The sequence below is a fragment of the Sinocyclocheilus rhinocerous genome, unplaced genomic scaffold (genome assembly GCF_001515625.1).
Source record: "Sinocyclocheilus rhinocerous isolate Xijiao unplaced genomic scaffold, SAMN03320098_v1.1 scaffold1063, whole genome shotgun sequence".
Classification (NCBI taxonomy): Eukaryota; Metazoa; Chordata; class Actinopteri; order Cypriniformes; family Cyprinidae; genus Sinocyclocheilus; species Sinocyclocheilus rhinocerous.
Window position 1 is genome coordinate 1,163,279 of NW_015625586.1, and position 13,316 is coordinate 1,176,594.

Genomic DNA, 13,316 nt, shown 5'->3' on the forward strand with positions numbered 1-13,316 from the left:
ACATCAGCCTTAAACTTTGTTTTTGTCATTTACATCAGTTATATTTGTATAAAATACACTATATATTTTTGTGTCAGTACATTAATGGCACATTTGAGCTGCATTAGTAAACGGTTACATGCAGGTTTTTTTTTTTAGACCGGAGACCATAATAGTGTAATAATTTATTTTATGATATGAAACATCAAATTTTTCTTTCAATGTTTTTTTTAAGTTTTGCAAGAATTTCGTGATACTAAACTTTTTATTAGTTGTCATAGCAAGTGATTTTAAAAGTATGATGGCTCACTTTTTATAAGATGACTGAAAATTTTACTTGAATTCGTAGTTTATTCTTACTTTTGGAAACCTAATTGTTTTATAATTACTACTACTAGGCTACTATTATTATTATTATTATTTCTGTTGTTTCTAGTAGTAATTTTGATAAGTCAATAGAAAAAATATAACCACACACACATTGTTTGTCCACAGAATAACTACACATTATTAGGCTAAATAAAAAGCGTCCCCGCACGAACCTCTACCTCTGCCAGCAGGACCTCGATTTCAGACTCAGTAAAGTTTTTTTTTTTTTTCTTTTTCTTTGTGCTCGTCATTCTCAAGCATAGAAAGTCGGATATTGGTGTGTGCTCTTTTATATGGTAAATATAAAAGAGCACACTATAGTGCTATCGCACTTACGCACTTTTGAGAAATGATCTTAGAACAATTTTAGGACGGTTTATACACAACATTTTATAAATGAGGCCCCAGGTCTTTCTGCACTCAGGGCAGCTGTACCCTGTCGCTTCTTGTTGATCCCAGTTCTGCCTGATGCAGGCCATACAGTAGTGTTCATCCTGGAGAAGGTCCAGACAGTCTGCAGAGCTGAGCTGCTAATGACTGAGAGAATCTCCAGCCTCTGTTGTGTTAGGCCAGATTCAAAAAATAAAGACAGGGAAAAGCCGAATATGACCCTGTTGCTGAGATTGCTTTTGACACATTAGGAAAAAGCACAGGAATGTTGCTGTACTTGTTTTTGTACAGTGGAAAGAAGGAACAAGGAAAATATTGATAAGATTCATGTGTATACGTATAATGCACAGTAAAAACTCATTTTACTGGAATGAATTTTATTTAGCCTACAGACATATGAGCCATATCATTAAGCAGGGTTATTAAAAAAATTAAGATGGTAATATTAGACAAGAGTTTAAAAAATAATTTTTTTTTATCAAATAAAAATCTAGCAAGCCACCTACTGCTTATTCAAAATCTATTACATATTATGATGCACCTTCCTTACAGAGATTCAATATTCATACCACTTATAAAAGCCTGAGTAGGTGAAACAGTTTGACAGATCAGAGATTTGCTGGACTGTTGAATTTAATTACAAAGTGACTAACAAACACAACCTCTAAAACGAGATCATTGTTCAATTAAAAGCATACTCAACTGATTCAGAATATACAGAGCATTATGTTGAGCATTACTGGTGCTATACATTGATACAGATTAAAAACATGATTATAGAATGAAAATGGCACTCTAAAATGAGTATAAAAGTACAAAAACAACAACAATAACTGTTAACAGAAATAGTGCATAAACATTCAAATAAAAAGATTAAGTAGTCTTTTACAATCAGTATTATATTTAGATTATTTACATTGATTGTTACTTGATTTACATTTCTAGGAAGGAAATATATAAAAAGAAGTATGCAGAGTTTACTAATTATTTGTGGTTTTTATGTTTTAATGTTATTCTCACGGTCAGGATTTGGCTTGATCTTGACTAATTGCAGGTACTCCTTCAATCCCATGAGCCACCAGTGCCTCACACAAGTGAGTAAGGTATGTCGAGTCTGGATATCCACTGTTGCACACAAACAAATATTTCACATTCACACAAAAAGTTGAATTGGATATTTTAAATGTCAAATTAATGCATTCTGATAAATTAAGCGTTCATTCTCCCAGTCCACACTTATTAAATATAATAAATATACTAAATGTTGATTTATCTTTCAGGCCTACAGTTTTTTTTTAAAAAATTAAAACTTTCTTACAAGGTTTTCCCTAGTAAAAAACCTATGCCATCATTTATTTAAAATACATGTATATCATACTAACTTTACTACAAATCCATTAACCTATTTAGTGACATATCTCTCAAGACTCACTGATACAAAATTATAATGAACATTTTGAAGTATTTCTTTATTGCACAATGCAAATTTCTTAATATTATGGCTAACATGTTTTAATATCACTATTAATAAGGACTGTATGATCTCTGCAGTCTTTAAATGCAAGATATTTAAAGTGTACAATCAAATATACTTCAGTATATCTTGAGTTGGACCACAATTAAAGTGCATTAAGTACATAATTAGTTGTTCCAATTTAGCAGACACCAAGTATAACAGTTTAGTATACTAAAAGTACAATTGCAAAGTATTTTTATCAAGCACATAAATATGTTAATGTATTTATAGTATACTTAGCACAAAATAAACATATTTATTATAGTCAGTTAAAGGTCAGCTAAAATGTTCGTTAATTCAACTTCCTCATCAAATTTAAATTACAATTCTGATTCCCTTTTGCAAACTTGTGACAGCTAATGTTTTAACCATGCCATGGATATCCTGACACAGTCATGTAACAGATTGTTACCTAATAATAAAAATGGCTACTCTCTACTACAAAAGAGATCCTAGTTTGTAGACACTGTAAGTTGGGGCAAACACCCCTGTGGTTAAGCACCAACACATCCTTGCTAAAATTATATTAGGAAATCATAAGTAATAAGATAATTAGTACTCTCTAAAATCATAGAAATCACACATCAACATGTCTATGCCACCAGTCATGGTATAATTATCGTTGCAAGCTTAGTGTTTGTTCAGCTTAGCATCTGGACTCACCCACTCTTTCCTCCATCCACCCTGGTCTTGTGGGGGATCCTGCCCCAAGTTACTTTTGCATCACCACCAGCCTTCTTGCTTGAGCTAACAGTAAATGTTAGGCCTTGATCAAATGCCTTTTCCAGGCAAGGCAATAAACTCCGTCCCTTTGGGTTGAGTGGCAGATAAGCCACAAATTGACCACCCTCGAATGGTGACCCAGGACAGGGATCCTTATCCTAGAAGAGATGCGTAAGGCACAGAAATTAAAAGGTAATATTATATTATATAACTGATATTATAATATATTTTGCAAAATTGTAAGCTATATGTCTACAATGCTTTACTTAATAAGCTAATATATAATACACAAAGCTAATACCCCTTGTATGCCATCAGGTATGCAGTATGTGATCTTGACCGTTGTGTATTTGTTATAGCCTGGAAGACTCAAAGTCAACTCCACACATGTCATAGTGCCTTGGATGCCCTTATGTTCTTTGCTGTCCTCTTGTCGTGAATGCTGCTCTTGAGGCTGATGTTCCTGTTGTGTATCTTTTGAGCTACAACTTTGAACCGGATCCCCCAGTACCTTCTTCTCAGAGATCATCTCTTCTTTTCCACACACTCGGCAGTATTTATGCAGTTGTAGGCAGTCAGAGCAAAGGATGATACCGCAGGTGGTCCGTTTCACATTTGCATTATTTGCTCCACACAAGCATTGTTCTGAAACAATATATGACAGCAGGTTGGTCTGTTTCAAGGTCATTGAGGTATCTTGTTTTTTGTATGCTTCAAGTGGTAAAGAAGTTGGCCCATCATTTTTTTGTCTTGCGTCTTCTCTGGCATAAGTAAATTGGCTTTGTGAGTTTGTCTTGCTTAATTCATCCTTGGTAGATCTAGGGTTTTCCAACCTTTCCAATGTAGCCGATTTCGGTTTGGTTGATTGTCCTTCACTCTTGCGGCTGCTATTAGACTGAGCCACTTGACTTGTATCCTGAAAAGGAAACTCCTTCAGACTTTGATCAGACTTAGAGTGATCAGCTTTTGTTGACCGTATGCTCAAAGAAGACATGGCTGCTCCTTGATCTACACCCTCCTGCAAGGTCTTCATCTGTGGTAAGGAAGGAGACTTCTGCCCAGGATATATGTCCTTAAATATATCACTGGCTTGAGAGCAGAGCAATTTTGGGCCAAGCAAGTAAATGCTGTTCCTCGTGTTGTGCAAGATGACCTTGCGAAAACGTGACCGCACATTCAAACAGCAGGTTTCAAACAGTTTATCTTTTTCAACCAGGCCAAGCTCTGTCAAACTCAACTCCTGAAAGCAAAAGTCGCTGGCTACCATAGCCACTAGATTCTGAAGCTGTCGATGACTTTCTCCAACCTTCGATGAATCTGTGCCCTTGAGCGTCACGCTCGTCTCACGTTTGCCTGCTTGTTTCTCAGTCATTTCTAAGCCAGATTTCATGGCATCTAGTTGGTTGCCATAGGCCTCCTTCATGTACATCCACATTACACAAGACACAGTTAGTTCTGCTTCCACTGTAGGAATCGGAGAATCTTCATTGGATTTTCCACCACTGAGGCTATTGGATCTTGCTCTTTGATAAGCATGTGTGCTAATCATTGGCTTAGCTGTAATCTGGTTATTTTTCACCTGATCTTTTAGGTGTGGCCGACCTGAGAAACTATTGGCTCTCCTTAAGGGGGATTTGGAAGTGGGCAGTGATGTTGAGGAGGGAGCAGCTGTCTTCACTTCAGTATTACTGGCTGATAGGGCATTCACACTTGTGTTCACTGAAACTTTGACTCCTGTGGTCAATGTTGAAGTGAGTCCAGCGGCAGTAGCTGGTTTGGCCTTGGATGTGTTGAAGGTGGTTCCAACAAATGTATTCCCAGATAGCGGGTCTTGGTTTTTAAACAGGACATCCTCTCCTGTACAGCTTGGACTTGTCATCCTGAATGTTTCAGTTCCTTCCCCTGTCAGTTCATTACCGAGTACGCCTGCAGTGCCAAGTGAAGACCTTATGGGTGGTGTTGGGTCTAGCATTAGCATGTCCATTTTAGTTGTGAGACTCTTTATGTCTCCACCCATCTCTCCTAGCCCAGAGCTTTTAAACCGAGCCGCTAGTTTGTATTCTTTTGTATTCCCAACGTCCCCTTTTCGTTCAGTACGAGAGCCAATCAGTTTAGGGGGCACTGGAGTGTGTACTTCACTTTTTCTCTTAACCTGTTGCTCTCTCTCTAAGGATTCAAGGGATGCTGATGGAGAACTGGAAGAGGATGCTGGCATTTCCGTCAAGTTCCGCATCACGTCTTCCTCCCCCCCAAGCAGTAGCATTTGTTTGGCCTGAGACACCTCCCTTTTTTCTCCAACTATATAAATGCTGTCCTGGTCATAGCTAAGCAGAACATTAGGCAGTACTAACTGCACCTTTTTAAATGCGGAATTCAGTCCGTCTGGCATGTAAAGAGCACCCTTTTCAATCTGGTCTTTTCTCAGACAACCCTCTAACTGTTGATAAAGCTGCTTGAGCTCCTTATGGGCTTGACGCATGTTCTGTTTAACCCCTAACCCAGTTGGGACCTCTGACTGTAGGTACAGGGTGGTGACCCCCTCGGATGTAAGGTGAACCACTTGCACTCCATGAAGTTGCAGTATTTGCTTGTACTCTTTAATGCTTTGCAGGTACGCAAACACATCAGCTTCCATGATGATCGAAAGATCCTCCAAATTAGCTTCATCTATCCTGCACTCTGCCCCCTCCTCCATTTTGCTTTTCTTAGTCCGAGTAATGCGTTCAGTGAGGGCTTCATTGCTGTCTTGCCGTCCGTAGTGCACATGTCCTAAACCTGCCATGGATATAGAGCTGACATCTCCTGAAGACTGGGATGCAAAGCTGGCCCATTTCTTTACACTTGCGAGGTCTTCCCTCTTCTCAAGACTTTGACCTCTGTCTCCACTAAAATTAGGATATTCGGCTTTTGAAAGGTGATTATTAAATAACGTCTGCATATAAGGAAAGGCGCCTTGAAAATCAGAGTAGTTGCCTTGCAAGGTGCACGTGTCCTGCAATAAGCCACGTTGCATACGTAGACCAGGAAACTCACTGCGCAGTACATTCAGAGTCTCTGCACCGCGAGGAAGCTGACTGCAATCTATAGTCGCAGTCATATCGAGGATCACCTAAAGGAGTGCAAAAACATCAACTTTGTGACTGTCAAAACAAAATGAATACTAGACTAGATACGATTGGGAAATGGAATTTGTATTTTTTTAAAAAGCTGTCAAATGCAATGCTTATATGGTCAGCAAACCTTATTTAGACTCTGGGACTCTTGTCTTGGTAGACTCAGGGCGAGTTCATATTTTATGCCATCTAGCAGTAAAATGTGAGGATGATGACGAAGTACGCTCTGGACCACTAAATAAAACCAGAAAGAGAGGATCAATCTCCTTTGAGAGGCAAAGACTTGCTCAGCAGTTTACACACTAACAAATAAGATGTTTGCACACACAGATGTAAGTTAATTTTTCATAATGTCTGATTAATAAAAGTATCAATTGTCGTTTTCTCTCTGTCTCACCAAAGACACTGATTCTCACTTATCTGACTCTGCTGCAAGACACCCACACAAGCACAGTGAAAACTCACTCACTTTTAATCAGGCTTGACAGGACATAAAGAATACACGGGGTGGCACAATCTGGCCACCCCCCACACATACACTTTATCAGCAAACTGACTACACAACTAAAATGTTGCCTAGGCAGACTAATCGGCTTGCAAGAGCCAGTGATTTCATTAAGTATATGCCAGCCGTTTGGCTGCCAATCAGTGCATTTTGGATTTTTTCCAACTACCAGCTACTTGGCAATGACATTCACATTTACATGCATTGAAATTCAATGTATGCACCAGAAATATAAAAAGTGGGGTAAGTTTGGTCAACATTTTATGCTAAAAAGTAAAAATACCAAAGTAAATAGCAATGCAAACATATACAGTTACTAAAATATATACAGTCTCATAAAATGTTGTACATTTTCAGTGTATTCACCTTTTTCTTCCTGTAAGAGCGGACACGCCCATTTGTAAATTCTATGGGTCTAGCTTCCGGTCTTATGCGCGTCCAGCTATTTTTAGCTGTACAAAACAGCTTGCTTTTCTGCTCGATATTGAAAATTGGTGTGTCTTACCATATTATTGTGATGTATTATCTTAATTATGAACACACTGGTTTGTAGAGCAAAAAGTTTTACCGTTTACTGCACGTTGTTATTCTTCTCGTTATTTTCCTATAGCAGTTGATGAACTGGAATTCTCGCACATACTCGCTTCCGTGTTGAAGAAAAAGATGGATAAAACCATGTAAATTGTTTTGCTTATGAATAGCCATAAATTCTTAATTTATGCATGTAAATTAAGGTAATGTAGGCTAGATACAACCCTTAGAGGGGTCATTGGATGCAAAATTCACTTTTACATGGTGAATGGACACTAAAATGTGTCTTGGCAGTGCATGTACACAACCACCATGATGATAAAAATACACCCAGTGGATCATAAATCATAACCCCTTTCTCAAATCAAGCCGTTCACAGATTCTTGGCAGACTGACGTAGTTCTGCACAAGCCGCTCCCACGATTGTTGGGTGACAGTGCCATTTTATCACAGACCCACCCTAAGTGAGCTGTCAACAGTTCGCCATTGTTTCGACGCCGGAGCAGTTGTAGACAAGAATGGCTCCTAAGCGATTGAGGTGTTTTATTATTGGATGTAATAATGAACATAGCAGTCGTCATTTACTCCCGACATCTGAGCCGCTGAAGACGCAGAGGATTACGTTTGTTTTTGAAGGGAATGCACCCCCCCCGATCTACCTAAATGCATTTATGTTCGCGCGAATCATTCGTGATCCAGCTTCACCTCCAGAAGAAGTGAGTATAAGGTTTTTTTTTTATGAATTTTTGCAAATCACCTTTCCTAATAATGCTCTAATTAGCAAGTTCTGTGGCTAAATGCGGCTAAAGTTAACAGCCTCAGAGAATGGCTCGTCACCCCACGGAAGAGAGGGGTGGGGCGAGCAGAGCTCATTAGCATTTAAAGGAGACATGCACCGAAACGGTCGTTGTGAACAGAGCTGTTTTTGACAGGGTAAAAAGGGTGTTGTTTTAGGCCCCGATCACACCGAACAAAAACGCGACAGCTGATTTGGTGGTTGCCAAGCAACATAAAAAACACAGCGCACTGCACTTTTTTTTTTTAAAAGTCACCAAAAAAAAGGCAGTGCGATACCCCTCGCGTTTTCAGACCTAAAAAACGCGTTCGGTGTGATCGGGGCCTTACACTACCATTGAGAAATTTTAACCAAAGTATGTTGTAGACTTTTCTTTAAAGGGGGCATAACACACACAGTTTTACCCAATCTCATGTTAATCTTGAGTACCTATAGAGTAGTACTGTATCCTTCATATCTCCAAAAAGTCTTTAGTTTTATCATATTTATAAAAGAAAGATACAGCTTTACGATTCTCTCCGGAAACAGCCGAGCTTCTGGAGGCGCACCGTGGGCGGAGCTAAAGAGTGACGAGCATTTGGGGCCACCGAATGCCAACAAAACAGACATTTGATGCCGTTTCACTTACCGTCTGCAGTTCTGAATCATGACCGGGATCTTTTATAGCTGGGACCGCTCCATCTTTCAGTATCAAACTATGTGCCGCTGGGTTCTTTAGGAAGCTGAACAAAGTTATCTTTCCCTTACAACCAAAAACACAATTCTTTGGCGACATTCTTCCCGAGCAAGTCCCGTGTAGCGCTGCCGCCGGATGAAGTGCTGTTGATGGGCGCGATCTCGCTCTCGCGCTGGTCGATGCGTGCGCGGGCGCGCTCTTCCGGGAGAAATGCCCATATAAGGAGTTCCACCCTCGTCTACGTCATGAAGAGCCACGATCGAAAAAAACTCTCCAAAACTTGTACGAACCCGGAAGTAAGATTTTTGGCACAGAAATACTCTGTCATACGTCCAAATTGTTTTTTGAAACTTTGTCCATGCTTAGCATGAGAATCCAACTCTTTAACAGTGTAAACAACTCAATGCATGAAACAGCATTGTACCCCCCCTTTAAGACCCTAAATAATCATATCAACTTGTGGAAAATGGGCATCCGATGACCCCTTTAATATTTTTATGACGTAGCAACCCTGTATGATGTGGACTATTCTATTGCTTAAATAAATCAGCTGTTCAGTTCAATACCTGAAGAAAATTTTCCCCTACAATTTCAAGTTATGGTTCAAACAAACAAACAGACAAATAAATAAATAAAAGAGATGGAATAGTGAAATGAAAATATTTAACTTGTTGAACGTTCAACTTTAAATTACATTTGTTTTGCAAAAACAACTATTTGTGTTAATATTTAGTGGACAACTTAGGTTGTAAAGTGGCACAGTTTACCCCACTTTTCCTTAGCTATTTCACCAATATCCATGTATTCATCTATTGACAGCATTTACTCTGATGTTTAACAGCAGTCATCAGTCATGTACATACCTGTGCTCTCCTCAAATGTGACGAGGGCACGCGGAGGTGTCCGCGCGATGATAGTGACGGACGTGACCTCTCCTCCTCCGTTCCTCTGGCGTAGGAAGTGAATCAGTAGTTTGTCCCGGAGCCGTTCGTGATCCACGTCTGTTGGCAAACCGTGAACGCACACCGTACGGCCTTCCTCTGCCATCATTCAGGGCTGCCACCTATAAACACTGATTTTGAGTAAACACAAGTGGAGAAGGGCGGTATAATTATTAATGCGTCACCAAACAAGCCATTTGAGCAGATAAATATCGAAATGTCTTTTCCAGCTTGGTCAGTTACTACCTTCCTCATTATAATAACCAAAAGGACGTAAAAGTCGTTGTCCTGTCCACCGACCGTTTGTGTACGGAGCTCGAGCACACAGGAAGTGTAACTAACAACAGAGTTCGTGAGAAGAGACTCCGTTACGCTGTCGTTTTTTAAGATGATTATGTAATGTATTTTTTTCACCTGTGTGTATCGATATCAACACTTCGTCGCTCTGTTCCCCTTTAAAATAGAGGATTTCCCTGTTTTCTTAAATATTAATTTCGTTATTTCGTGCCTGGCGTCGTTTAGGCTACATGAGAAATAAAAGTGAAAGTACGAACGCAGACGATGAGAGATTGTTAGACTGAGCCACTTTCCAAGTTTTCATGACTTGAGCTGCATGCAAACTGGGAAATCATGAGTAAAAGTCGTGCGCCTAATGTGTTCGTTATTTATTATTTATTGTATTATTTTTTCCTATTATTTATTTTCTAATCTATTTTTATAAATTATTTATGTCCCATGTCATGTCTTATTTTGCCCTTTAAAAACCCTCAGCCTTACAAAAAAGCGTTTATGGGTCGATAAAACAAGAAAATGGGTCAGCAACATACAAAGTCTTTTTCATAAAATAATAAAGTAAAATTAAGTTTTTGCACATCCTGAGATATTATTCATGCTACTACTTTTAGAAGTTCAATAGTTTCTTATGAATATATAAACCTTACAAAACAAAAGGTACAATTAGCATGTCAAGGCACCACAGCGTTTGTAAAAAAAAAACTGAAAAACATAACTGAAATAATTTTATACAGATATAACAAATTTAATACAGTTATAATAATAAGTATTATTCTGGTGGATGCATAAAATAGTTTGCAGTGATTGAGTACTGAATTTTCAAGAACCATGACATCTGGCCAGTAAGTAATGTTTTGTTTTGAATTTTACACAGGACAAGTGATATGGCAAAACGAAAATTTGACGCGCCATCTACAGGCGATATCGTGCTAGTGCAGGAACATATTTGCTCACATTCTAGTCTATTAATACTCAGAGCTCCAACATGTGTCAGGTCAACAATATCTTGTGACAGGCAGCTTCGTTCTCGAAGGGACATGCGGTCGTTTTCGAGCATTGCCTGTTATAAATACCAAACAAATGTTTTAAGCAAGTTTATCTTGATTATTGAAGTATAGCCAGAAAAGGAGAAACTTGAAGAGCGTTCAAGGTAGGAAGACCTTATCTTTAGAGCATATACACTGTTCTCAGTGTTATTATTGCATGCTATTAATGTTGATTTATTAGTCTGTTCCTTAAACTCGGAAGCAAAACTTGCTGGGTAGGAGTTTTACTTACTCAACTGTGTTCCTATGGCTGATTGGAAAAGGTTATGCCTATTGAGCAATGCTGCTTTACTAACACTCCTACAGCACAAGGCCACAATTTTTGTGCCAATACCTTTTGTTCTAGGCGTACAACTCTAGTACACTTCTAAATACAAAAGCTCTTGTTGGGATGTCCCGGGACACCTTTGCCTTCACTTCTGCCTCTCTGCGCTCCTTAAGGCTGGAGCAGGAGCTGCATGACTGGGAGGACGCCAGGCGGGCACTGGCACACAGGAGGGCTATGACAAGACGTCCGTTACCTGCCGCCCCCAGACTCCGACATGGAAACGAGAGGATCCAGACAGTACGTGCTCCACCACCCCAAATACGGTGCAGAGACCCAGCCATCCATAACATCTTTATGTGTGGAGATATGAAGAGAGTGTATGCCGTCCTCAAAGACCCAGGCATGGTGAATGCACTGATGGAGACCGTACATGAGGAGATGGTGAGGGCCACGGAAATGGGTAGGACACACCACCACACACACAAACAAACATATGCGTTTAGGTGTATTTGGGTGAATTCTCTCCTCTCATTCTTTTGCAGGAATGTGGACTCTAACCTCAAAGGTAAAGCAGACGTCTGCACTGCGTCTGGCTGCCAGCAGGGGCACTCCGGCTGTGTCGAGGAGCTGCTGTTTAGGGGAGCAGAGGTGGATGCAAACCCAGGCAGCCGTACAGCTTTACATGATGCCTGTTCTGGAGGCCATCACATCTGTGTGCGCCTGCTCCTAGACCACGGGGCTGATCCAGACCTGCTTGCTGTAGACGGCAATGCCCCGTTGCACCTCTGTAATGCAGCAGAAACATATCAGTGAGTTGGCCTCCACACAGTCAGAGGGAACAAAATGTCAAATGTAATGAATAAAACAAACAAACAAAATTAATAACTAAAGAACATGGTCCAAATGTCTCACAAGTAAAGTCAAAATCTTTCAAAGTAGGTTAGGGGTCAGTAAGATTTTTTTTTTTTTAGAAAGATACTTTTATTTAGCAAATATGCATTAAATTGTTCAGAAGTGACAGTAAAGACATTTATAATATGTGTTATTTTAGTTTTCGTTTTTTTTTAAGTGTAATTTTAGTTAAAGTTTCAGTAATTTTGTTTTTGCCATTCAGACAATTTTTTTATTGTATCTATATATTTTATTATTAAGTTAATTTTTATTTCAGTTTGAGTTATTTTAGTACATCAAATTTAACTAAAATGTTGCCTTGGCAACTAGGTGAAAAGTTTACTTAAAGTATGTATAATGCATTATAAAAGTGGTTTTAATGCAATAATTATGCCTTGTAATGCACCTTATAATGCATTGTACAATCTCATGAATAATTGTATCCACAGTTAATACATTAAAACACTTATCAATTCATTGTTACACTATGCATTTTAAATTTGGTTATAATTATTTACAATAATATAATGTATTACAACGCACATTATGAATAATTATAATGCATTATACACTCTAACCCTTTATAATGCATTAAAGCCATTAAGTGTTACTGAAGGTTTTTAAAAAATATATTTAATTTCAGTTAAGGTTTATTTTATTTCAAGAAACAACAGTTTTTTAAATGGTTTTAATTTTTATTGATTATAAAACCCTGTTTATAATGTAACAGAATGTTTCCATTTCAAATAAATGTTGTTCTTTAGAGCTTTCTATTTAAAAAAAAAACAAAAAACAGCTCAGCTGTTTTCAGCATTCATACGCCTAGTTTAAACTTAGTTTACCTTAATAAGAAATGTTTCTTGAGCACCAAATCAGCGAATTAGAATGATTTCTGAAGGTTCATGTGAGACTGGTGTAATGATGCTGAAAATTCAGCTTAGACATCACAGGAATAAGTTACATTTTAAATTATATTAAAATATATATTCACAATATTACTGTTAATTGTATTTATGATCAAATAAATGCAGCCTTTGTAGGCATAAGACATCTCACAATCCCAAACTTTTTAGTTTAACAAAAAATAAAAATGTCATCATTTACTCACCCTCACATCACTTTGACCTGTATTATTGTCTTTCATTTGTGAAACACTAAAAGAGATATTGGCATGAGTTCAGAGTTTTTTTTTTCCATACAACAAAAGGTGATTCATACTACATAACGTCACACCATGTTGAAATGAAATGTACAGTTATCTTTTTTTTTTTTTTTTTT

The 13,316-nt window shown here is 38.4% G+C and overlaps 1 protein-coding gene and 1 pseudogene across 3 annotated transcripts; one reads left to right on the plus strand and one right to left on the minus strand.

Annotated features, from left to right (window-relative positions):
* Positions 1–1,081: 1,081 nt before the first annotated feature.
* LOC107754751 (uncharacterized) lies at positions 1,082–10,224 on the minus strand. Of its 3 annotated transcripts, none has more exons than XM_016571343.1 (6): positions 9,954–10,224; positions 9,462–9,670; positions 6,218–6,324; positions 3,279–6,086; positions 2,918–3,135; positions 1,082–1,863 (listed from the first exon to the last, which is right to left on the minus strand). In XM_016571343.1, exons 2-6 carry the CDS (start codon positions 9,646–9,648, stop codon positions 1,761–1,763), a joined length of 3,423 nt encoding a protein of 1,140 aa, XP_016426829.1. In that variant the 5' UTR covers positions 9,649–9,670; positions 9,954–10,224; the 3' UTR covers positions 1,082–1,760. The 3 variants fall into 3 exon arrangements, with proteins under 3 accessions (XP_016426829.1, XP_016426811.1, XP_016426820.1); XM_016571325.1 differs by having other exon boundaries at positions 9,786–10,223; XM_016571334.1 differs by lacking the exon at positions 9,954–10,224 and having other exon boundaries at positions 9,462–9,766.
* A 370-nt stretch (positions 10,225–10,594) lies between these two features.
* LOC107754783 (ankyrin repeat and SOCS box protein 16-like) overlaps positions 10,595–13,316 on the plus strand; it is a 7,055-nt pseudogene continuing 4,333 nt past the window's right edge.

What these genes read in the sequence shown, in the direction of transcription:
- LOC107754751 (XM_016571343.1), bottom strand. Translation starts at nt 9,648, where the DNA reads ATGATGGCAGAGGAAGGCCGTACGGTGTGCGTTCACGGTTTGCCAACA. An exon ending in CACATTTGAGGAGAGCACAG is followed by an intron (nt 6,325 to 9,461) that starts GTATGTACATGA and finishes GGTTTTATTTAG; the next exon opens with TGGTCCAGAGCGTACTTCGT. An exon ending in AGTCCCAGAGTCTAAATAAG is followed by an intron (nt 6,087 to 6,217) that starts GTTTGCTGACCA and finishes GCACTCCTTTAG; the next exon opens with GTGATCCTCGATATGACTGC.